The sequence below is a fragment of the Sciurus vulgaris genome, assembly GCF_902686455.1.
Source record: "Sciurus vulgaris genome assembly, chromosome: 2".
NCBI lineage: Eukaryota > Metazoa > Chordata > Mammalia > Rodentia > Sciuridae > Sciurus > Sciurus vulgaris.
This window is the reverse complement of record NC_136462.1, coordinates 153,674,012-153,698,955: the sequence shown is the minus strand read 5'-3', so window position 1 is coordinate 153,698,955 and position 24,944 is coordinate 153,674,012. Positions and strand designations below refer to the sequence as shown.

General features: G+C 44.8%; 1 protein-coding gene across 1 annotated transcript in view; it reads right to left on the bottom strand.

Moving 5' to 3' along the window:
* LOC306650833 (ninein-like protein) overlaps positions 1-24,944 on the bottom strand; it is a 136,084-nt gene that overhangs the window by 11,398 nt on the left and 99,742 nt on the right. Inside the window, 10 exon segments of the mRNA XM_079123159.1 lie at positions 3,709-3,778; positions 5,364-5,468; positions 11,371-12,537; positions 14,460-14,767; positions 15,696-15,802; positions 16,434-16,566; positions 22,296-22,376; positions 22,866-22,976; positions 24,081-24,176; positions 24,182-24,254. Of these exon segments, the coding sequence (XP_078979285.1) occupies positions 3,709-3,778; positions 5,364-5,468; positions 11,371-12,537; positions 14,460-14,767; positions 15,696-15,802; positions 16,434-16,566; positions 22,296-22,376; positions 22,866-22,976; positions 24,081-24,176; positions 24,182-24,254 (2,251 nt within the window).

The following is a 24,944-nucleotide window of genomic DNA, read 5'->3' as shown; positions in this document are numbered from 1 at the left end:
AGAGCTAAGGTCCTAGGACAAATCAAACATCCTGAAAACTGGAGAGAGAGGTGTTGAGAATCACAGTGTACCAAGGGCAGAAGGCTGCAGCAGGAAACTGGTAGAAAAGCTTTTATCTGTAAAGGCAAGTGCTGGAGTCTAGGCCTGGACTAACCTGAGAGCTGGAGTGTCAGGGGTAGGGGCAGTATTAGGGAGCCCCCAATGTCTCTAAGCCTCATCAGGTTCACACAGTTAAAATCAGAGAAAAATCCCCTCAGGCTTCCTCAGGGTAAAGTGACTGCTTTAAATTGTGTTTCCGTGAAATACACACATTGAAGCAAGTATTTAGGGCTGGAGATAGGGCTTTCAGGAGATAATTTAGGTTAAATGAGGTCACAAAAGTGGGCATCTAATCTAATAAGATTGGTTCACTTATAGGTACCAAGAGAGCGATTTCTCTCTTCATGCCATGTTGAGGACATGATGAGAAGCCAGGACCATATCCCTCCATCTCAGACTCCAGCCTCCAGAACATAAGAAACAAGTGTTTGTTGCTCAAGTCACTCAGTCTATTTTGTTCAGTAGTCCAAGCTAATTAAAATGCTGACTAGGTAGAAAGACACCCAGAGGATTCTGTTCTCTGGCCCTAAGGAAAATAACTTCACAGAACCTAACCAATCTAGGGGAAGGAAAATACTGTACCCCCTCCAGCCTGCCCATCTCAGTACATATCCACCAGAATGTCAACAGTACAAAATAATGAAAACACCAAATATTGGCAAGGATGTAGAGAAACTAGATCATGTATAATTGCTGTTGAGAGCATAAAGTGTTATAGTCATCCTAGGAAACATTTTGGGAGTTTCTTATAAAAATAAACGTGTTGGGCACAGTGGCACATGGCTGTAACCCCAGCAACTTGGGGAGGATGGCAAGTTTGAGGCTGGCCTGAGCAACTTAGCAAGACTCTGTCTCAAAATAAAAAATAAAAAGGGTTGGAGATGTACCTCAGTGAAACAAACATACAAAAAGCCCCTGACTACACATGTGACTACCATACAACTCAGTCATTACTGTCTTGGGGATTTATGCTGGTGAAATGAAAACCTATGTTCACATAAAAACCAGGGCAATAATGTTTGTAGCAGCTTTATTTGTAATTGCCCAAACTTGGAATCAGCCCAAATGTCCTTCACAAGGTGAGTGTAAAAACAAACTGTAGTACATTCATGCTACAGGATACTACTCAGCAATAAAAACAAACTATTGATACACATGACACTTGGACAACTCTTCAAGGAATTATGATGGGTAAAAAAGACAAACCCAAAAGTCACATTCTATATAATGCTATTTATATAATATTTTGAAATAAAAGTTTAGAAACAGAGGACATATTAGTGGTTGTCAGGAGTTGGGAGAAAGTTGGCATGGTTATAAAAGGGCAATACCAGGAACCCCTGTGTGATGTTGGAAATATTCAATATCTTGACTGGTGGTGGTGGACACAGGAACCTACACAGATGATGAAACTGTACAGAATTCAACATACACATGTTCAAAAGAGTACTCAAGTAAAACTGGGGAAATCTAAATATGATCCATGGCTTTGATCGATGTCAGTATCTTGGCTGTCACACTTATAGGCTGAACTGTGTTCTCTACCCAGTCATACAAGTCTTAACCCCCAGAGTTTCAGAATGTGAATGTATTTGGAGATGGGTCTTTAAAGATGTAATTAAGGTAAAATAAGATCATATAGAAAGACCTTACTCCAATATGACTAGCAACCTTATCTGAAGAGGAGCTTAGGACACAGACACACAGGGACAACTATATAAAGAAAGAGGGAGAAGGTGCCATCTGCAAGCCACAGAGAGAGACCTTTAGAAGAAAGCAACCCTGTTGGTACCCTGATCTCACACTCCTAGACCCCAGAATTGTGATGAAATAAATGTTTTGTTGTTTAAACCCCCATATTCTATAATATACAGTTTTGACAGCCCTAGAATACTAACACAGATATTGTGCTACTGTATTGCAAAATGTTACCAATGGAGAAAACTGAAGTTTATAAGGTTTTGCTCTGTATTTCTTTTTGTTTGTTTGTTTTTAATGTTAAAATGGATTGATTTCCCCAGGGACACAGGCTTGTTTTCATAATTCCTTTTTTAAAAATTTTTACAGACTGCATTTTGATTTATTATATACAAATGGGGTACAATTTTTTGTTTCCATGGTTGTACACGATGTAGATGCACACCATTTGTGTATAATCAAACCACATATGAATCTATAATTATTTATAAAAATTTCATTAAAAAAAAAACAAGGATAATATATTCTAGCTTGACTGCTCAATTCCTTAATTGGTCCAAAGATAGGAAAAGGAGCAAAGTACAAAAGGCATTTTTGTAGCTAGGGCAGGAGAAGAATCAGCATGGGAGGTGAAAAGAGCATTTACATACAGAGTAAAAGATAAGAGATAATGATCAAATAGTTAGTAACGATATTAAGGATGATGGAAACCGGGCACCTCATTGGAGAGATATGTTACAAATACAAAAGGGGAGAACACTAGCATTATCCCTATGACGTTGGGTGCAAATTGCAGATGAGTTTGAATTCATGGTTTTCAGTATAGAGGCAAATAAATAAACATACCTGAAACCATACGCATGTGTATAAACACATAACATGCCCTAGCTGTATCCACTAATGGCTCCTGGAAGCAGCACACCCCAGGAGAAATGAGCACATCCAGTGCCAGATCTTGGTCTCTAAAGACCATTTTAAAGACCATCCTTGGCTAGAAGTAACCAAGTGCTCCCTGAAGAAATAGCAGATTCCAGGGCTGGGGCAGGGGAACTATAAGTAGAACCCAGAATATCTTGGGATACCAGAAAGTAAGGAAGTACTCAAAGAATGATTAGGACCTATCCAAAGAACAGAAGATGCTACCTCAAAAGGGCTCCCATTGCCCAAATCTGAGACAATTTGAGCATCAAAATAAATATTAATTATAATATAACCTATCAAATTATGATATCAATCAATCAATAAATGAGAGAAGAAAGCCCTTTCTTACACAAGAATAACAATAATATTAAAAGATGGTGAGATTGGCCACTATAATTGTAACTGAGTCCACCAAAAGGCTACCAAAATTAGGAAGTGAGGGGTTGATGAAGAGCAGGATATTTACATAATATCAGTCTCTCCCTGCTAAACACTAATTACAAAGAAAAGCAACTGTAGAGAGGCCCAGTTACCACCACCTTACCCAAGCAATCAAAGTGCTCAACAGTGGGACAAATTATTGTGTCCCTGAGAGGATGAAATGGGGACACAATATCACTTCTAAGTTGTTTCTGCCAAAAATGGAGAATCTGACTCATTACAAGGAGCTACTAGACAACTCAGATGGAGGGACATCCTCACAGTGGCCACCTGTAGTCTTGAAAATGTCAAGGTCCTAACAACCAAGGATAGACTAATAGAATGAGACTAAGTGCCACACATAACTGTCAATATTCCAGACACCTGCCAAACCCAAATGGGGTGAGGGTGTTCATATGCATGCCAAGTTCTTGATTTTGAGAGGGATGAAGGGGCCGACAGCTCTCTCATATCTTTTAGGAAAAAGCTCTCTACTTCCTTTTTGCAAGTGTGAAATTATTTCAAAATAATGACAAAAGAAAGGTTTCACGCCAGCTATCAATACTTGACCTGTATGTTGAGTTCTTCCATTTCAAGGCAGACCTTTTCTTTGTCTCTCTTTAAATCTTCAATTTCCTTCCTGTGGAAGAAGAAAATTAACAACTTTATTTCTGACTAACCAATGTCTTTTTCCTGGCCATCACCCACTGTGATATCATAGCTTGGATTTGTAGCCACAGAATAGACTCTATCTGCCCCTAATCTTCCACAGCCCCCACTGCCACAGTCTCTATGACATTGCTGCTGCTGGTGGTGATGAGGAGGAAGGAGGAGCCAGTTCAATCCCAAATCAGGGAAAATTTAGAAATATGAAATTGCTCAGATGTGTAGGCAGTTGCCAATAGTGTGCGAATAAGCACCTTCTGTAAAATTCCTTAATCACACATACTAATATTTCTTTTTTGCAAAACATGTAACTTATTCACACCAAGCAACATGAAGACCCAAGCAGTCTTACTACTACTGAGGTTTGCTGCAAAAGAGCCCTGGCAGAACACCAAGAGAAAAGAGAATTTTATTTATTTATTTAAATTTTATTTGTTCTTTTGGGGCTGGGGATATAGCTCAGTTTGTAGAGTGCTTGCCTCGCAAGCACAAGGCCCTGGGTTCAAATCCCAAGCACTGCAGGAAAAAAAAAAAAAAAACAAATTTTATTTGTTCTTTTTAGTTACATATGACAGTAGAATCCATTTTGATATAATTATACAAGCATAGAATATATTTTATTCTAATTAGGATCCCAGGCTTGTGGGTATACACAATATGGAGATTCACTGTGATGTATTCATATATGCATACAGGAAAGTTATGTTAGAATCATTCCACTATCTTTTCTATTTCTGTCCTCCCTCCCGTACCTTCATTTCCCTTTGTCTAATCCACTGAACTTCTATTCTCCCCCGACCAAAAAAAAAAGAATTTTAAACTATGGAATTGCTATAACACAATAGTAACTACTCTAGTAACATCATAGCAATTCTATCAAACCAGAACCACATTCTCAGCATTTTAGAGCTGAGCTCATCTTGAAATTCACAGCTGGGGGAAAAAAAAAGGATAAACAAACTGTCCTTGGATGCAGTTACAGTAGTGACAGCAGAAAGTCACCCCACAGACTCTCCCCTTCCCTGGTGCACATGTTCCTGTCCTGCCCCACCCCACCTCCAGCCCTGATTCACTGACATCAGTATACCAGCAAAGAACCTTGGGGAAATGCACAGTTGAAACCATTATCAGAACATAACCAGATAGACTACTTACCCAGGAGAGCCCCAGAAGCACCTCTCACACCTCCAAAAACATTGCCCTCAATGCTTAAGTGTGACGTGGAACACTTCTGTGGGTGAGAAGTGCCTGCTTGTTAAATTCGAGGACTGTGTCCTGGAGCTGTTGATATGGAGTTAAACATGCAGCCGTACACATGTGCTCTGTCTCCACTTCTGAGACAAAGGAGCATACGTGGTGGCTGCCAACCTGTGGTAGGAGGTCAGAATCCCCCAAGCCTATCAGATCTGTTCAGATTCACCCACAGAGGTCTTTCTGGAATGAGGGCTAATCTGCCAGCATCCCCCACCTTATTTATCAATCCTTTTCTAAGCTCATTCTAGACAGAGAAATAAGCCTCTGCCCTGTAGGTCTGGGCGAACTACTGAGACACACCTTACCTCTGTGCATTATTTGTGCTCTCTGCAGCTTCAAGTTCCTTCTGAATCCTTCCCAGATCATTTTTCAACAATATGTTTTCCTCAGAAAGCTTAAGAAACTCGATTCTGCATGAAAAATTGAAAGTTCTGGTGAGAACTGGAGGAGTTGGCAGCCACATGAGCTCAGCTCTTTAGTTGAAAGGGCTGAAAACTACAGTCTTCATACCTCCCTGGAGAAGGGACAACACACTTCACCTTTTCTCCTCTCCAGTGGTAACATGCTGATGTGCATCTCCTAAGAGTTAAGCTACAGGAAACACCAATATCTTAGCTTCTAAACAGCATTTCATTAGCAGCTCACAAACGCAGTCATCACCTTGATTTTGTTTACTTTGCAATGGCAACTGACCTATTCCTGCATTTTACCACTTCCACCTGAATATGGAGGGTACTGGCTTCTATTGCCAAGTGCTTGGGGTAAGTCCTCTGGGATGGCAAATGATATTCATCCCCTGCAGCACAAGCTAAGGAGCACAAGCAATGAGAAGACCAAACCACAAGGGCATATTTTCTCTCTTGTGAGAGTTCACCCATCCCACACTCTCACATCAGCTTTGGAAGGAGAAACTTAGGAAAATGCCAAGTCAATTCACAGAAAGACACTCTTATGTATGCTGCCCTTCATGTGGGGACCACCTTGTTAAATCAAGTAACACCAATGATTTAAGACAGATGACAATACACCAATACAGATCACTAAAGAGGCAGCTTAAAACCAACACTTGATGCCTGGAGAATTATAAAGCATTGTTGGAAAATATAAGAGAAGTTGATAAATGGAGGGAAAAAAGTGGAAAAGATCTAATATCACACATCTAATTAGCACCATGAATTAAGTGGCAGTGTGTGTGTGTGTGTTTGTGTGTGTGTGTTTTAATAGTACTAGGAATTGAACCCAGGGGCACTACCACTGAGCTACATTCCAGCCCCTTTTATCTCTTATTTTGATACACGGTCTCACTAAGTTGTCCAGGCTGACCTTGAATTTGGGATCCTCCTGACTTTGCCTCTTCAGTCACTGGGGATTTCAGGCATGCACCACCATGGCCAGGGAGAAGCAGTATTTTAAGAGCAATGGCTGATGAACTTTCATAAGACACTATCCCATACATTCAATAAGACAATGCTTTATAAGCAGGATAAACAAAAAGAGAACTCCACCTTTTCCTACAACTCAACAATACCATTCCTAGGTTCATGCCAACATAAATTCTTCAAAAGACACATACAAAATTTTCATCACAGTACTGTATGTGATAGTCCCAACCTGGAAACTACCCAAATATCCATCAACAGATGAAAACAAAACAAAACCGTGGTATAACCACACCATAGCCTACTACATAGCAATGCCAATGAATGAACTATAAGCTATAATGAACTATAATAGCTATAAGCAAAAATATGGGTGAATCTCACAAACAGGTTGAACCAAGCAAATCAGATGCAAAAAAGTACACACGACATGAAGTATAAAAAAAAAAAAAAAAGAAAAATTGCCGGGCACGGTGGCACACGCCAGTAATCCCAGTGGCTCAGGAGGCTGAGACAGGAGGATTATGTGTTCAATGCCAGCTCAGCAACAACGAGATATTAATCAACTCAGTGAGACCCTGTCTCTAAATAAAATACAAAACAGGGCTGGGGATGTGAGTCAGTGGTTGAGTGCCCCTGAGTTCAATCCCCAGTATACCCCAAGCCCCCTAAAAAACAAAGAAAAATTAATCACTGCTGTTAGAAGTCAGGCTAGCAGTTTACCCACTTATGGGCAGGGGGCTTTGGTGTGTTAGTTCTTGTTCTGACTGCTAGTAACAGATGTGTTCAATTTGTTGAAAATTCTTCTAACTGCATATATGTGCATTTTTCTTATATATATAACACTTTTAACATAAAGCTAAAAAGAAATACACACCAAAGGTAAAACACCAAAGATACAGAATATTTTAGAAGCAGCCAAAAGTCAAATCACCTGCTGTGGTAGGCAGAGTAATAGCCTCTAAAAGATGTCCACAACCCAGTCCTCAGAACCTGTGGACATGTTACATCATGTAGCAAAGGGGTTCAAGGCTGCTACCTAAGTGACCTTAGGTAGATCATCATGGATTATCTGAGTGGGCTTAATATAATCACCAGAATCCTTACAAATAGAAGGCAAGGCAGAAGAGTCAGCATCAGGGTCATGTGATGTGGGAATGGCTTGACCCACCATCTATGGCTTTAAAGATGGGAAGGGTCACAAATATGAATGTTAGCAGCCTCTAGAAGTTGGAAAAAGCACAAGGGATTCCCTGTAGAATTTCCAGAAAGGAATGCAGTCTTGCCAGCACCAACATGTGTCTTTTAGCCCAATGATACTCACTGTACTCTCTAACACCAAAACTTTTAAGTTGACAAATCAGTGTTGTTTTAAGCTCCTGGGTTTTGGTCATTTGTTAAGCAGCAACAGATAAACCAAACATATATGAAGGAACAATTAGAGTAGCTGACACAAGTTAACAGTAGAATCTGATACTGAAAGAATGTGTTCAAGGGACAGAGGGACAGCTTTTGACTATTAATCTGGATTTGTATTCCTAGGAATATTATTTTTAAAAATTGAAGGAAAATTTAAAGACATTTTTTCAGATAAACAAAATGAGGAAATCTACTCTAAATAGTTTCCTTACTAACATCCTTCTGAAGAAAGATCATGGTCCTATAGGGCAGACATGAGATTACAAAGAGTAACAAACTTTCTAAGGTGTTTGGCTGAGAAGCATGCAATGCCACCATGTTGTAATTATATCTGAAATGTTCCAACCAAATCTAACTGAGAAAAAGTAGTACGTAAACTGAGGGCCTTTCTTCCAAATAGTTTTCATTCTTCAAAAATTTCAATGTCCAAATTCCTATGAACAATCTCCCAAAATAAACTCACAAAGACAGAAAACTTGAATAGGCCTATAAACTAGTACGGAGATTGAATCAACAACTAAAAACATTATAACGAAGAGTCTAGGAGGGAGGGAGAGAAAAACCACAGGGGATGGACTCGGGTCCCTGGCATATTTTTTATACTGCAGGCACTGATTGTCTCCCAACCCAAATCTGACCAGGTACTTCTCTGTACTTTGCTTTCTCTTATGATAAAGAGCCCAAACTTCCCCATAGCCTTCAAAATTCATGTCTGACCCTTGACCAGCCTGGGGCCCTGCTGCTACAGTGGGCTCAGGGAAGCGGTAGCACGTTTATCTAGAAGGGGCGGCAAGGCCACGGTGCTGGGAATTGTGATCAAGGGCCCCAGCTGGTGCTGGGGATAGACCTACCCTTCCACAACAGGAGCGAGGGGTGGGGCCAACATTGGGTTAGGGGTTCCTGGGGCACTTGGGAGTGGACCTCTGAGCTGCTGAGCCCTATGGACTCCTTCAGGTTGCCTGTCTTTTGTGAACTGGTCCCTCACACAGGTGACTCTCCTTGCTTGCAATCATCTTCTCCCAAAGACACCAGCCTTTTTTTTTTCCCCTTCTTCCCCAGCCCTACTTTATTTCCTGCAGGAGGCAGTACTGAAAGCTTCTCAAGTACCCACCTCCAATCCTCTCCCATGATGCTAGGTAGCACTTCCTGGGCATCCATTGATGGCCACTTGACCCACCTCTGACCTCCCTGCCCACCATAACCTCCGTCAGTTTGGCCTCCAAACTCCTGTCAACTTTCTTTACCTCTGCAGCCACCACTCTGGACAGCTATAACCACCACCTCCTAGATACACTCCACATGCACCCCTGCCTTCACTGTCCTGCAATCTGCCATACCCCTGACAACCGTGGGCCAGCTCAGGCCCCAACACTTTCCTTTTAGAAAACATGCCTGTGAGAGCTGGCTGGTGTCCATCAAAGCTTTTGCAGAGCCCTCACTGCCCTGTCCCCTCATTCACCAAGTCCCTCCAACCTGTCTGGCTGTTCCCCTGTGCCTAAGGCAGGCGGGGCAACCTCAGTGTCACTTTGCCATGAGGCCTGAACCTACATGCACTCCTAGGGTTTCAATTCACAACAATTATTTCTTTCTATTCCCTTGGGGGTTTACTACATAAATCTGTGCCTTTGGAAAATGCATTTGAGCATTTTTGCTCAAATGTTTGGAAAAAACATTTGAGCAGCATGACCTCTAAGTCTTCTTCATCCTTAAAAATGTGACATCCTTCCTTATGACACTGCATCAAATGAAGTGCCCTGTGAGGTAAGAGTCCTAAGTATCTTGTTTTGCTTTCCCTACAATCTCTTCCCAGTCTGGAATGCCGCAGATCCAGGCAACACTGTCCAATGCCAGGCTGGGACATGTGGGACATCAGAGGGTACAAGGGCAGCCTTCTAGGATTCAGGTTTAGGAAGGCTATAGCACTCAGGCTGGGATGCCAAGAGCAGGTAAGACTTTGAAAAGGGTTCCAGGGGACAAGACAGTGGGATTTGTGAAGCTTAGTTACTGCTGGTGTCCATGGTGTGTCCCATGCATGGAAGGTTATGTCTGGAGCGGTCACAGAGGAAACACACAGTACTATGTTCACCATGATCCTCCTCAGCCACGGTACCACCTCTGCTTTATCAATGGGGCTATCCAGAAAATCAGGGCAGTGAGAACAAGGATACACACCCAAGAGACAAGGGTTTAAAAACAAACAAACAAACACCTGAGTGGTGAGGCACAGCCCTTTGGGCCAGCAAGGGGTAGGGTAGGCCAGGGTAGATGCTGGGACTTCCAACTGATGGTCAAGTTTTCTGTCTTAAGCTGGCTGGTACTCTGACATTTATTTCTTCTGGTTTATCATAAATCCTATTATTTATTTTTTTTGGCACTGGGGATGGAATTCAGGGCTTCGTATATGCTAAGCAAGTGCTCTACCACTGAACCATACCCCCAGTACGACATCTTTTTTCTCCCCAAGGAAGTAACCTTCCCATCATCCTCCCGATGTACAAATGGACTGGAATGTGGATATCGTCACTCCTGTATAACTACACACACTATTGGGACACACCATGTTTGTTGTGTCACTGTTACAGGCCTGGACAAGACTACACAATGACCTCCTGGGATCCTGTTTCCACAGGAGTGGACACCTTGTAGGTGTGTTATATGGAGACTGATGGGACTAAATGACAGCAAGCATGGAACATGACATGGCCCAGCATCATGTGCTTGCACCTGGCTGTGCAAGTGTCCATAAACATCTTCCAGGCAGGAGCCAGGTGAGGGGCTCTCAAAGCCATGCTTTGCAGCTCTGGAAAAGGTCTCCTAGATTTTTAGGTTTCTTTGATAGAGTATGTGCCCATCTGCATCCCAAAGGGCACCTGGGGCAGAAGGTAGCCTTGACTCCACACCTAGAAACCTGGTTGAAAGATGGAAATCTTCAGCTTCCTTCCCACTCTGAGGTGTCCCTAAAGTGATTAGATCCAGCAGTATTTCCAGCTCTGGAGGGCATGCACTTGAATGGCCCTCCTGACCCCTCCCAGGCAGTGCCCAGGCCAGCCCAGACAGGCAGTAGAATCCCTTTCTGTGGATGTACTCCTTTGTTGTTGCCCCACTGCCAGCATAGTCATTGCAGTGCCCAGGCCAAGGACAGTACCTAGTACACATAGGAGGGGCTGCGGTCCCTCACCCCCTGCCTCTCTCAAACTCAGCAGGGATAACCCAGGACTAACATAACATGGGGCCTCCAAGCACAGACCTTGTCCTTGTTAGGCAGAGACAGGAACGCTACAGCCTGCTGAGCTGCCCAGGAAAGGACCACCCTGCCTCTCTTCTGCACATCTGCTGAGCACCCAGTGACCAGAAATGCCCGAGGACAGGGCTGGGCTCATGATGCCCACACAGGTGCAACGTTACAGTGTCAGCATGCGTCTGTGAGCTTGCCAGTGGGGAAAGACCATGTGACAGTCACTAGGGAGAGGTTTTTGGGTTTAGTACTGCATTTTAAGAATGGGAAAAACTAAACCTGTCATTCTCTCTTGAGTCTGCTTCTTTCTCAAGTGCCCGGACAACATCTTCCAGCTGGAGAAGTTTGTTTTTCATATCACTCTTCTCTTTCTCCAATGCAATTTCCACCTCTGTCTTCTCCAGGGCAGTAGGGCACTCCTGCTCAGCACCCTGTGGGACAGGGAGCTTGGGATGTGATAGTGAGGTCTCCCACCAGGCAGCCTCTTGATTGTGCTCTAGCCAGGTCCTGGGCATCCCCTCAAAGACCTGTCCATGACCACATGCAGGGGCTGGGCCCCTGCTCAGGCTGTTGGCTTGCTCCTCTGAAGTGGTTGGGCTGTGCCATGACTCCAATGTCTGGGGCTGAGTCAACCAGGCATCCCCCTCTGAAGCAAGCAAGGGCAGCTCCTGGGTGTCAGCCTGGCCCAGACTCTTTGGGGCCCTGGCAGAAGTCACCGGCTCCTCTAGGATGGCTCCCTTGTTCCCTTCACATGGCTGCATGTATGACCTCTTTTCTGAGGGAACAGAAGCTACCTCCTCGGCACTGAGCAGACCCTGAGAGTTCACTCCTAAGCTGAAGCTTTCCAAGGACTCTCTGGACACCAGGACAAGGGTTGGGCTCTGTGTGGTGTCCACACAGCAAGACTGGCTGGGTAAATCCCTGCATTCAGCTCGACCCTGGTCAGGCCTGTCTCCTGTAAGTTCCCTCATCTCTCCATCAGTATCTAGGTTCAGCTGGGCCAATGGCTGCTCCCCACCTAGAAACAGGGATGTGGGGCCATGTGCACCATCCTGCTCACTGCCTGTCACAGTGGTTCCATCCTTTAAGAGGGCCCGCAAAGCCTCTGCCTCCTGGGCAAGCCCTTCCACTTGCTTCCTGTAGGTGTGCTCCAACTTCTCCTTCTCCAGGGCAAATGATCTGCAAATCTGTGCCTGTTCCTCACTCATCACTGCCTGTAGTTTCATCTGCTGCTTCTGACAGCGCGTGAGGATCTCCTTCTCCCTCTCTTCCTGTCGCTCTTTCTCCAGGTCCAGCTGTGCCACCAGCTCCCTCAGTCGCCACAGGTGCGTTTGCAACAGCTGGTCCTTCTCGCTCTGATGCTGTAGGGACAGCCTTTCACAACGGGCAACATGCTGGGCTTCCAGCCATGACAGCTTCTGGCTCAGCTCATCTTCTGCCTCTTTCCTACAGAAATACAATGAGTCACAAAAACTTAGGCTCTGCCAGAGTGAACCCCAGGCCCTTCCTCTCAGGGAAGAAAAGGCCACCAGAATGCCTGTTCTAACTGCCTAACTCTCCTCTCCTGTCTGCTTTTCTGTATCCTTCTTCATGTCCCTGTGCCTAGGGTTTCTACCCCTGGGGGTTAGGTTCTACACACAGAAGTCAGCATGGAAGCCACTCACCACATGTGATGGTTTTAATGAAAGGGGATTATAATAATGTAGAAGTAAAATTCCATCCCCCAGTCGCACTGGCCACATTGCAAGTGCTCAGTAGTCAAGTGTGGCCAGCAGTTACCAAACTGGACAGAAGATGTGTGCATCATCACATGAGTGCTATCAGAGTGCTGGTGTTTAGTGTTAGTGAGATGGCTAAAATTCATCTGTATTCAAAACTTCCCTTGAAAAGTCCTTAAGCTGCTGGCCTGGGGCTTGGGGCACCTTGGGAGTATGGTATGGAAGTAATTGGGGACTGGACAGGAGCACCAAGCCTGGCAAGGCACACTGTGAACTCTGGCCAAGACAAGGTAGGAGCAAATGAATGGAGCTGCGTATGGCTCCATCTCTAGGCAGAAGGGAAGCCGAGCTGAGCTCGCTAGAAGTGAGGAGCCAGAGTACTCCAGGGCCCAAGATGGCTTGGGCAGGTGGGCAGGTACACCCTGGATGCCGAGGAGGAGAGTGGCTCCCTTATGCTTGTTCCTCAGCCACCTCATGGGGGTCCAAAGGAGGATCGAAAGGGTTGACTCCTTATCTTACATTCTTAGGTTTAAGAAAAGATAGTTTTTCACTTGTTTTACTTAGGCTCAGGCTTTATAAATGAAGGGACATTTCTGTGAATAAAGTCATCTGATGGGGTCAAAGAAAATAAGATAGTTTAAAGCTCTGGGATAACACATGACATAAAAATCACTTCTTTATCCTCCAGGACAGTAGCAGTTAGTTCTTGTGAGTCTCCAGAGGAGCAGGTGAGTACACTGGCATCATCTTGGAGGGGAGGGAAGAGGAAATGCTGATGCTTCTTCATCGCATTTCATATACTAAGGTAACTTCTTTCTACCAAGGAGAGTGCCTGCCACATGTATGTCAGGAATGATTTCCCCGCAAAGGTCACTTGACCTCCTGCTCTCAGTGGGGCCATGTTCCTTAAGTACCAACAGCTGAACATAACCCACCCCAGCACAACCCTACCTGAGTCATCTGCTCCCACCTGGCCAGTGGGAGGTCCTGGTCCTGCTGGGGTGAGGTAAAATGACCAGGTGGTAGGAGGTGTCATCTTCTTGTGAGAGACAATGCTCTCCATGGGTCTGTATTCCAGTAACCAGCACCTTGTCTGCAATAACTAAATACTGACTCTATCAAAGTGGCTTCATGTGACAGAGGGGGCACATGGCATTTCTCAGTAACTGCCATCATTAACACACAGAACATCACACTCAGGTTTTCCAAATAATGCTTTTTCCTTATTGGTACAAATATTTCAGCCTTTTTAAGACTCTCACCTACCCAAAATACCTGTGTTTTCTATTTTGGGGAGGCTTTGGGGTTCTCTCCTCCACCATGTCCTGAAACACCAGAATGCTATATTAAATATGGAGAAAATGCTGCCCTTGCCTACTAGGCAAGTCTGAGGCAGAAGGGAAAAAACAGAGTTAAAATTCTACCCAAAAAACTGCTCCATATTCCAAATTCTGTTTAAAGGATATTTTTTGCTTTTAAAGTAAAAATCATTAATACAACTATCTGTTCTTTCAGTCCTCATTCATACCCAGAAAGAACTCACTCTGCTAGAAGACACTGCAATCCTAAATAGCTTACCTAAATCTAATTTCAAACTTGATTGTCAGCTAAAAACCTTAGTTGTGAGCTCCCAAACACCAACAGACAGACCTTATCTGCTGCAGCTGATTCTGGTGCTGCAGGTGCAGTTCCTCCTCCAGTTGCTGGGCCATGCTGCACAGCACCTGCGCACAGCACTGTGCCAGCCCAGTCTGCACAGGCTCAGGGCCCCGAGTTGCATCCTGCAGCTGCTCCCGCAGGCCCAGGATGACCTCCTGTGACTTAGTATACAATGCCTCCAAGTCTGCTTTCTGGCTTTCCAATGTGCAGACCTCAAGCTGGTGTGCCTGCTCCATCTCCTTTCTCTCCTTCTGAAAGTTCCTCTTCATTATTTCAATTTCCCGCTCGTAGTAATTTACCTAAAGAGAGAAACATGAGCAACACAAGTCAGAAAGTTTGAAGTATGACTTAACTAGTAAGACAACAGGAGTATGAAGTTACCAGGCACAAACACCTAGACCTGACTAGGCCCCAGGGTCTGTGGAAAGAGGCAGCAATGCAAATGATGGCGACAATCCCTGAGGACCCAGAGTGGCTATATGCATTGTGTCATGAACCAAGACTTCACAGTGACCCCCAGAAGTAAGTTTCAGAGGGCTCAGAAGGCCAACCTGGGCAACTGGGCAGGTGATGTAGAGGGCAGAGGGCATGACAGCTACTGAGAGACCTGGGGAGCCTTCACAAGACCAGCAGTGTGGCTCTTAACACCTTAGAATCCCTGACTAGGGGAATACTATCCAGATATAGTGCAAGCCCAGACTGGGAGTTTCCAATTAATCCATTCAGGGAGACCGAGGGCACAACTGCAGGACAGAGGTGACCTGTCTTGCTATTCAGACAGAGGAATTGGACTCATGACAGCAAGTTCTGGACACTATCCTTAAAACACATTACTACCTAATAACAGAGCAGGAGATAAGTTCATCCAAGGGGACAGACTCAGTCTGAGAGGTCCTGCCCATGGAGTTCTCAGGGCGAATTTAGGCTTAGAACAAAGCTTGTCCTTGTGATTACCAACAGCAGACAAATAAGGAGGGCTGTCCATCACACATCCCCCACGTGACACTCAGAGCAAAACTTCCTTCCCTGTGATTCATCATTATTTCTATATCCTGCTTCCCTCCACAGAGGATCTGGGGAGTAATATCAGTTTTATTTATGCTTCCCTATAATCTTTCCTCCCTGAACTGGTCCATCACAAGGTGCCAGGGCAACCATGTGTGGTGACATTGGTTCAGCGAAGCAACAGCCACCAGTGTGCAGCCCATGATGCCCTTGTCCCCTGACCTTGGTCTCCAGCTGGATCCTGAGTTCTTGGTAATGTTCCTTCACCTGCTCCATCATTATCTCTGTTTCTATACTCACTGGAGTAGAATCACCCACGAACAAAATGCCTGTGAATGAGAGGACATTCTGCTTACATCATGCGGAGGATGCCTCAGGGGCCCTTCCAAACCTTCCAATCTGACATCTGGATGACATCAGTCATTATCAAGGCTTCCTCTCACCACCCTGAAGACAGCACCCCTTCCTTGTGCACCATCTGTGAGGAATGAGGTGCTGTCAGGGTTACACCATATTCTCAAAGTTATTGTTCTGTAGAAATCAGCAGTCAGTCTTAAACAGAACACAGATTACTCAAGAGAACTGGGAGGCTCCCTGCAAGTTTCATCAAGCCCAACCCCCTCAGCTGAGTGTGGGAGCCTGAAAGTAGTCTCCGCACACAGGCAGGCAGGGGCCTCCCCTCAGAGGGGACTGTCCTATGCCCACCCTGCAGCTGCCCTAAGTTGCCTTCCATATTCCAGGCTCTGCTGCAAGGTTGCCTATGACATCTCACTGGGTCCACCTTGGAAGCATCCCTACAGGGCAGATGTATCTCCCCTGAGGTTACAAGATCATCATCATTTCTAATCAAATGGTAAAACTCTCCATCCTCCTTCACCACCTCTGGCCTCCAAGGTTATGTAAACATCCAGCCTTGGGCCTGCCCACATGGATCCCTATCCCCCAGGGTCAGGATCCTACCTTTTGGGCCACGTCCAGGGACCCTCCATCCACAGGTGCCCAGGTCTTCTGAGGGGCTCTGCTGATTCTCAGGCAGTCGTGCCCGTAGGCCTTCCAGCTCAGCTTGCAGCTCATCATTGCAGTCCTGCAGATCCTGTGAGAGTAGAGCCAGACACCACCTCCAGCTGCTGCAATTACTGAACCCAGTAAAGATGAGTCCAGGACTAGCTCCATCTCTAGGGAATATCCAATATGGGCTAAGCACATAGTGAGGCCAGCTGGTATTGATTCTGGACTTACTAGCATGTTAGTTAGGCTAAGCAAAAACCAGTCATTCTCACACCCAAATGACTTTTGATCACTAGATATACAGGAAGGGCTCAAGGGAAAAACTGGAGTGGATAATGAGGCAACTGTGGAAAATACAAAGAATCTCCATCTAAAACTATAGATGCTTTGTTTTAAAATCACAGTGGTACTGCAACACACATGTGAAACCATAACATTCTAGGGTATATGCTGGGTTCTTTCTTCAGCTGTTGAGGAATCCGCAAAGGGTTCTGTAGATGCAGCCATTAAAAACTAAAAAGGATGACACTTGCTTTAGATCAAATGCCACAAGGCAAAAATGATGATTAGCAAGCAGATACCTGAGTGGGTGGAGGCCACATGGGCACAGGAGGTGGAATGAGGGAGAGACACAACCTTCAGGCAGAGGAGGAAGCTTCAAAGGAAGGGTCTGCACTTTAATGAAACATGTCTGGACAAATAGGCCCAGGCATTTGCTTGTTAAAAGGCATAGGATGGGGATTTTCCAGCCCATTTTCCCAGATGGTTCCAAATCCTGCAGACTCTTCAGAAACATGGCGACACAGTCACTCCTGATTATGGGTCTCTGTCCCCAACCCTGGGTCCCAGGCAGGGCTGTGACTCTGTGACTGCCCTGAGCTAGAGAGCAGCAGAAGTGAGGTCATGTGCCTTCCAAGGACAAGCTGCCAAACGGTGTCTCTTGAAACACTCCCTCAGGGAAGCTGGCCACCATGCTGTGAGGAAGCCCACAAGGCACACCTACAAGACAGCAGCTGCCTGAGTTTTGAATTTCTAATTCTTCATAGCCTCTCCAGACAGTTCTCATTAAACAACCTAAACTTCCTGAAACCATTGCTGGAGGTCAGTGCTTTGGCCTGCCAACGTATCATCGTCTCCCCTTGGAGTAAGTGCCTCTCTGTGCAGCTGTAGGCCACCAGAGAGGAGGGGCAGGCTCAGGGCATCTTAAAGAATTAAATTCATGGAGGGTCACTTGCACCTCACTCCAAATCCCCTGTGCAAATATGCACTTTTGTCCCAAGGAGGGAGCAGCTCTGTGCTGGGGAAAAAGTAGGTTAGGAACAGAACAGGCACTCATTGGTTGCTAACTGGCCCTGCCCCTCAAGACACAGCAGCCTCATTGTTCATCTGATCCTGAGTTGTCCGAAATGGAGCTGCTCGCCATACAGGCTAATGAGCTACTGAAATATAAATATGTAATGGACTTCAAAGAAATAAAACAGTGGAGGGTGTTATCCAATATATCAACAATTATTTATGCATTAAAATAACATTTTTGATATACTGGATTGAACAAAATTTATTATTACAATTAACAGCACCTATCTCTACATTTTTTTAATGTCCTTTCTTAAAAACTTAAAAAAACTACATGTGTAACTGGTATTGTATTTTCAATAGCCAGTGCTGATCTAGAAGGTAGCATCTACAGAATTATTTCTGCTCAATGCCCTGCTGACTTTGTGGTTCTTTCTGCCACCCAAATGGGTACTTTGAGACCACAGAAATATTCCACAAATTTGGCGGTGCCTGAAAACAGGTTCTCTTATATGATGACGGACACAGGCCAGGTCATGACTGCTGAAGGGGTGTGTGTTCTGGGCACCATGGGTCTCCACAGGGGAAGGGAGGCTGGCATAAGTAGGAAGCCAGGGCTCCTGTTGTCATAGACACTGCATGTTTATTTGGGGTGGTTTAAAGAAACTGAAGGCAACTTTGGGGCACTACTACACCAACCAGGGAGTCAGACTTTAGTGACAAGCCCAGCAATCATGTTCTATAGCGCCAAGAATCTACAGACTCTAGAACTTTGTAGCTTTCCTTGTCTGGTTAGTGGGGAGAAGGCAAGCTCATATATGAAATCAGGAATGAGATGGGGTTCAATAGCAACACAAAGAAGCAGCTTTCAGAAGTGTAGAGAGAAAGGCAGTGCTGGCAGGTTGGTTGTGGGGACCAGTCAGGCTGACTAAGCACATACATCAGGGCTTAAAGCATTGTCCAGAAGATGGGAAAAGTTGGGTATCTATTAGGGGATGGTGTGGAAAAACTCAAAAATAAAATGAAATTGAGGGTTTCTGACCAAGGATATGCTACTCTAAGTAGCAGTAAAGGCATGACACCACAGAGAATCTCTAAGAAGAATCTGATTAACATTTCAAACTACCCTTTAGCAAGGGCAGCTAAGACTGACAGTCAAAAGACAGAGGGAAAGCTAAAATGACAGTGAAATAGAAAGGGAATTATATATCAAGGGAAAGCATGGCACACTTGCTTGCAAAAATCCTTATTACAAAGCACAAGAAACCCCTAACGAGTGACTTTGGGAAAAGGGGAGGTGCACAATGAGGAGGGTGCATAAAAGATGCCCTCAGCCAGCTAGAAGACACTCTTACCGGTCAAATGTTGCACAAAATTACTAAGCACATGAATGAATTAAAAGCTACTGGGGGAAAAGGGGAATTAACATATCTATACCAAAGACAGAGAAACAAATGGGAATTCTCTAGCTTGACAAGAATGACAGATGTGGAATGGGTGCTGGAGTTGGAAAAAATCATTTTGCAACGATCGTGGTAAAGACTGAATTGGGCAAGAACACTAATGGAAGCTAAATTCAAGGACAATTTGGATACATGCATGGCCTTGAAGTGTTTCCCTGCTGCTTAGTTACAAGGGAGAAAAAAACAATCATACATCAGGACAATCAGATAACACTTCAACTAGGTGATCATTACCATCACCAATGAGGGCCTGATGAACCCACCATCTCCTACCTAGTATTCTAGCCAAGAATGCACTGCCTCTATTGAATCAAAAGGAAACACCAGCTGGGCGTGGTGGTGCATGCCTGTAATCCCAGCAGCTTAGGAGGCTGAGACAGGAGGATTGAGAGTTCAAAGTCAGCCTCAGCAAAAGCGAGGCACTAAGCAACTCAGTGAGACCCTGTGTCTAAATAAAATACAAAATAGGGCTGGGGATGTGGCTCAGTGGTTGAGTGTCCCTGAGTTCAATCCCCAGTACACCCCCCACCAAAAAAAAAAAAAAAAAAAAAAAAAGGAAACACTAGGGATTACAGTTCCCAAGAATTTATTACATACCTCAATTTAAGTGTAAGAGGAATTTGTAGGTTCTAAACACAAAGAAATAAATGTCTGAGGAGGTGAAAATGCTACTTACTCTGATTTGATCATTACACATTGTATTCACATACTGACTTTCTCATACTGTGCCCTCTAAATATGTTCGATTATATGTCAATTGAAATTTTTAAGAAGGAATACACAGGTGTTCATTGCACTATTTTTATATTTGTAACTTGGTATACATTTTTAAAATGCTAAAATGTTAGTTGGAAATAGTCAAAAATATCCCAAAAATATGGAAAGGGGAAATTTTGAAATAAACAGCTTAGCACTAAAATTTAAAGTATCTCAACAATGTGTCAAAAAGTAGAATTTCAAGAATCAAAGGTGAAATAAGTAGCAGAGTTAATGATAGGGTTTATGTTTTTGAAAAATCCAGTGCACTAAAGGTACACATTAACTAATGGTTTCTAGGTTCCTAGTCTACTCGACAAGTTCAAGAGAAGGAGAAAGACCTAGCATGTGACTATGATCCTGGCAGCAAGCTGTCCAGCACGCTCTACCTGCACAACTGTCCCCAACATAACCCAAATGAGTCCAGAGGGAGGGTGACATGGCTGACCACATACAGGATTTTCAAAAGGCAGAATCAGTGCAGAGAAAAACCACAGGGCACTTAAGATTGGGGTCTGGAGTCAGAGGCGAACCACAGCAGCAGATGCAGACCACTCAGAACCAAAGGTCAGGCTCACCTTTATCCTCTGGTGTTGGCAAAGCAATGTGCAGCAGGAACAAAGTAAGTTTGTACTTAAATTGGAGAGAAATCATTAAGAAATGAACTGATAATAGACCCCTGAACCAAACAATGTTTTGTCTATTTTTCTGCAGACAGGGCACCCCATATTAATTACCAACTTCAATAATACAGATGTTTTCCCCATACTATCGGTTCCACTTTCAAATCACATAAAATTACTTTGATTTCCTTAACAATGACCATTAACTGTATCCCCAGAAATAATCAGACTTTTAGTGTGAGGTGACTTGGAGCAAATCGTTATAGGTGACTTACATGAGGAAAGATTAGAGAAAACTAAAACCAATTTGTGTCTACTCCATTAGTACACAAGATAACTAAGTACTTTGAACCTGTAGAACTGTTAACTTCACACATAATCACATCTTCAGATAGTTACAAATTACAGTGTTCAACTTGGAAATTTTTATTTTAATTATTATTATAGCAAATTTGCAGGAAAAATAAAACAGTTAACTCATCTGTCTTAGTTGTTTCTTATTTTTGTCAATGGGGATTATATGGAGGTTTTTTTCTGCTGGGTGAAGGTGGCCTGGGGGTTGAACCCAGGGCCTCACATATACTAAGTACACACTCTACTACTGAGCTACATACCAGAACCCCCCATATAGTTTGTTTTTATTTTGTTGTTGTTGTTTTTGCAGTACTGGAGATTGAACCCAGGACCTTGTGCATGCGAGGCAAGCACTCTACCAACTGAGCTATATTCCCAGCCCCCCATATAGTTTTAAATGGCTAATAATATGAGGATGTGTCTTACTTATTCCTGTTCAATTGGTAATGTTGCCAATGTAGGTGTTCATGTCTATAATCATCTACTTCCACATTCTTGTCTTTCTTTCATTTTTTTATTTTTATTTTTTGTACCAGGGATTGAACCCAGGGGTACTTAACTACTGAGCCACATTCCCAGACCCTCCTCTTTTTTTTTCTTGAGACAGGCTCTTGATATTTTGCTTGAGGGCCTCACTACCTAAATAAATAAATAAATAAATTCTGGTTTGTTTTCTATAATGAAATTTCTTTTTTCATTTTTTACTTGTTACCAAGGATTGAACCCAGAAGCACTTAATCATTGAGCCACATCCCTAGTCCCTTTTAGATTTTTTTTTATTTAGAGACAGAGGCTTGCTAAATTGCTTAGGGCCTTGCTAAATTGCTGAGGCTGGCTTTGAACTTGTGTTCCTTCTGCCTTGGCCTCCCACACCACTGGGATTATAGACTGGATTATACCCAGTGTCCTATAATGAAATTACTTCAAGAGGATTGATCCTAAAAGTAGACCCTTCCATCTCAGAAACTTGGCTGGTTCCTGGGACACAGCATGACTCAGCAATGCCTATGTGGGGCTGAACAGCCTCTGTCAGAAGCTCTGCCTGGAGAAGATACTCCTACCATCCCTTGCTGGACCACTCTACATGTGAAGACCAAGAGTGCTGTTCATCCAGGAGGGGAGAGGGATGAGGGCTGCACACTGACAAAGCTCTGAGCTAGACAGACCTTGACAGCCTCCAGGACAGGCCCATTTCACAGGCACCCCTTCCTGCCGCTGCTGCAGGGTGGGTTGGGGGTAGAGTAGGGATATGAGGGTTCTGGGCACCAGTGACAAAAGTGGGGGTGTTTCAGATGGCTAGGTGGGTTGGGTGGGACATGTACCCGGCACTTGAGCTCATATTCCTTCAGAATTACTGCAAACTGCTCCTCCTGGGCTAGGAGCTCCGTGCTGTGTGGCTCCAGCTGAAAGTGAGAAGGACAAGCAATCAGGAGAAGGCCCTAAGGCCAGGTGAAGCTGCTCCTCCAGTCCTGATTCTGAGAACCTAACAGGCTTCCCCTCTGGTGGGCTGTGCACCTCCAGGTACACCACTCTGACCTTCTGCCTCTTCATCCCTGTCCCTGGGTAGTCCCTCTTCTTCTCTGAGGATGGGGAGAGCCCCATAGGAGACTTGAGGTGGCACAGAGCTCAAACCGTCCTCCTTGCCCCCGACTCTGGGAATGGGTGTCTGAGGCCCATGCAAATGGTGCTGGCCCTTGTTACAGATGACACCCCACACTGTCATGAAGAGCCAGAACATAGAAGTAAAGTAGCCATGCTAATTTTTTCTCTGTTCTAGAATTTCAGTAGAAAAACAATTCAGTCACCTATGTATTCTTTTTCAAGATGCAGACAGTTTTTACCCACTATCACAGGCTCCCCTCTGAAGACTCAGAATCAGCAGAAGGGCTTGCCTTGTCTTTCAGCACAAACTCCAGATCGTTCTGCAGTTTCAGGACTAGCTTCTCGGAATCCGAAAGTTTTTCCACCACTTCCACGATCTCCTTCTGTAATCGGCTGTTTTCCTATGAGACACAGGCCAGTGTTGACCAGGCTTAGGAACTGAAGGAGGATGTCAGCAGGTCACTTCTCTTAAAGGCTTGTACCAACAGCATTTGGAATCAGGGAACAACCCTTTGAAGGCAGGGCATCTATGTACTCACTGCCTCTGCACCGAACAGGTGGGGCTTTACCAAAATGGCTCACAGTCACCCCAGGCCTCAGCAATGATCCCTGATTCCTGATTGTCTCTACTTCTCTTGAACCCTACTCCCATGCTCAGAAAGGTTAAGGGTGATACAAGAAAAGGGTGAATGCATCATCCCCTCCCCCACCACCCCAGAACTGGGGATTGAGTCCAGGGGTACTCTATCACTGAGCAACAATGCCCAACCCTTCTTATTTTTTCAGACAGGGTTTCACCAAGTTTCTGAGGCTTGCCTCAAATTTGAGATTCTCCTGCCTCAACCTCCTAAATTGCTGGGATTATAGGTATATGCCTCTGTGCCTGGCCTGAGCTATTTCCTAAATGATGGATTTGAAATTGCATCAATAGGGCTCAGAGGTCTACCAGGGAAGAAGGGTGGGATATGCAGACACTGGGGACTGTACTGAGAAGGGTCAAGAGACATGATTCCACAGACAAGGCTGGTAGGTACCTCCCAGAGGAGGCAGACTGCCAGGAGGCAGGGCAGATGTGGAAGGAAGCCACTGGGTTCCAAGTTAGGAAGGGAGGAAAAACAGCACTGCAGGGACCAGGCACAAAGATGAGTGCCTCTAAATTTCAGCTGCCTGTCCTGCAGCCTGGAACCTCACTGGAGACAACACAGGGGGAGTTCAAGGCAGGGGACACTCACCAAAGCCATATCTGCTCCAGGTCACAAACCTGGACTTTGGCAGGCTACTTTATATATGCTCCAAGATTCTGAGATACTGTCATGCTGGCTGTGGTGGCTGGCCCTCTTTGATCTCAGGTTACCTGACCTTGAGCAAAGAATGGGAGCTAGAGGGAGCCAAATATAACTTCTCACAAAGCTGAAGTGTTCTCCTTTGGCTGAAAATGTAACATCACCCTGCTCTGCCAATCATTTCTATCTTCATAGTGTGCCCCAGGGATGCACCCCACATACCTTTAGGGCCAGGGTGAGCTTCTCGTGGAGGCTGGCCTCCTCAGCCCTCAAGCGGCCCACATCCTGTTCCAGTGCAGCCCTCTGCCTGCAGGCCTGCTCCAGATCAGCTCCCGCTCCATCTCCACCTCCGAGCGCAGGAGACTCAGCCTTCCCCTGTACCCCTCCTCCAGGTTCCTGTAACACAGCATGTACTCTATGTTGGGGCTCTTTGGCGATGCAACCTGCCTCCCCAGGGTCACTTTCTTCTTGGAAGTTCTACTGCCCCTAGCACTTGGCCAGCCATCTTGGACCTTGTCATCCTGCTCAGCAGATGGAGTTGCCTTTTGACACATGAACTGCTCACACAGGCTGCAGGTGGGTGCTCATCAGAGAAGGGATGCTGCTGGGTCACATGGTGAATGCCAGCACCTTGCCCTTGGAGTCCTGGGGTGAATGAATGGGCAGAGCTCTTTCAGGTATGTCACACATTGATGCACAGCCTTTCCACCTACCAAACCTGCACTACACAGCAATGTACCACATTGCCCTGCAGCATCCCTTTGATAAGGCCTTTGACAGCAAATGTGTGTAAAAATCAGTCTCCCTCCATAAGACACAGGCCTTTTGGAAACAGGCAGCATGAAACCTATGGACAGTGAATTCTCAAGAGGGAATTCCCAGAAGGAAGATGTGTGGAGATTTCCCCCACCTCAAAATTTCCATTCATCTTTTGAAACAACCATTTCCATAAAATCTTAGTATTATCCCTGAAACAGTCTGACATAGTTCTCAAACCAAGTCTATTTAGACTTGAAGATGAGAGAGACTCTGGGACAGCTTCCAGCTGATAGAACCCAGGCTCTTAATCTTGTCTCAGAACTTGGA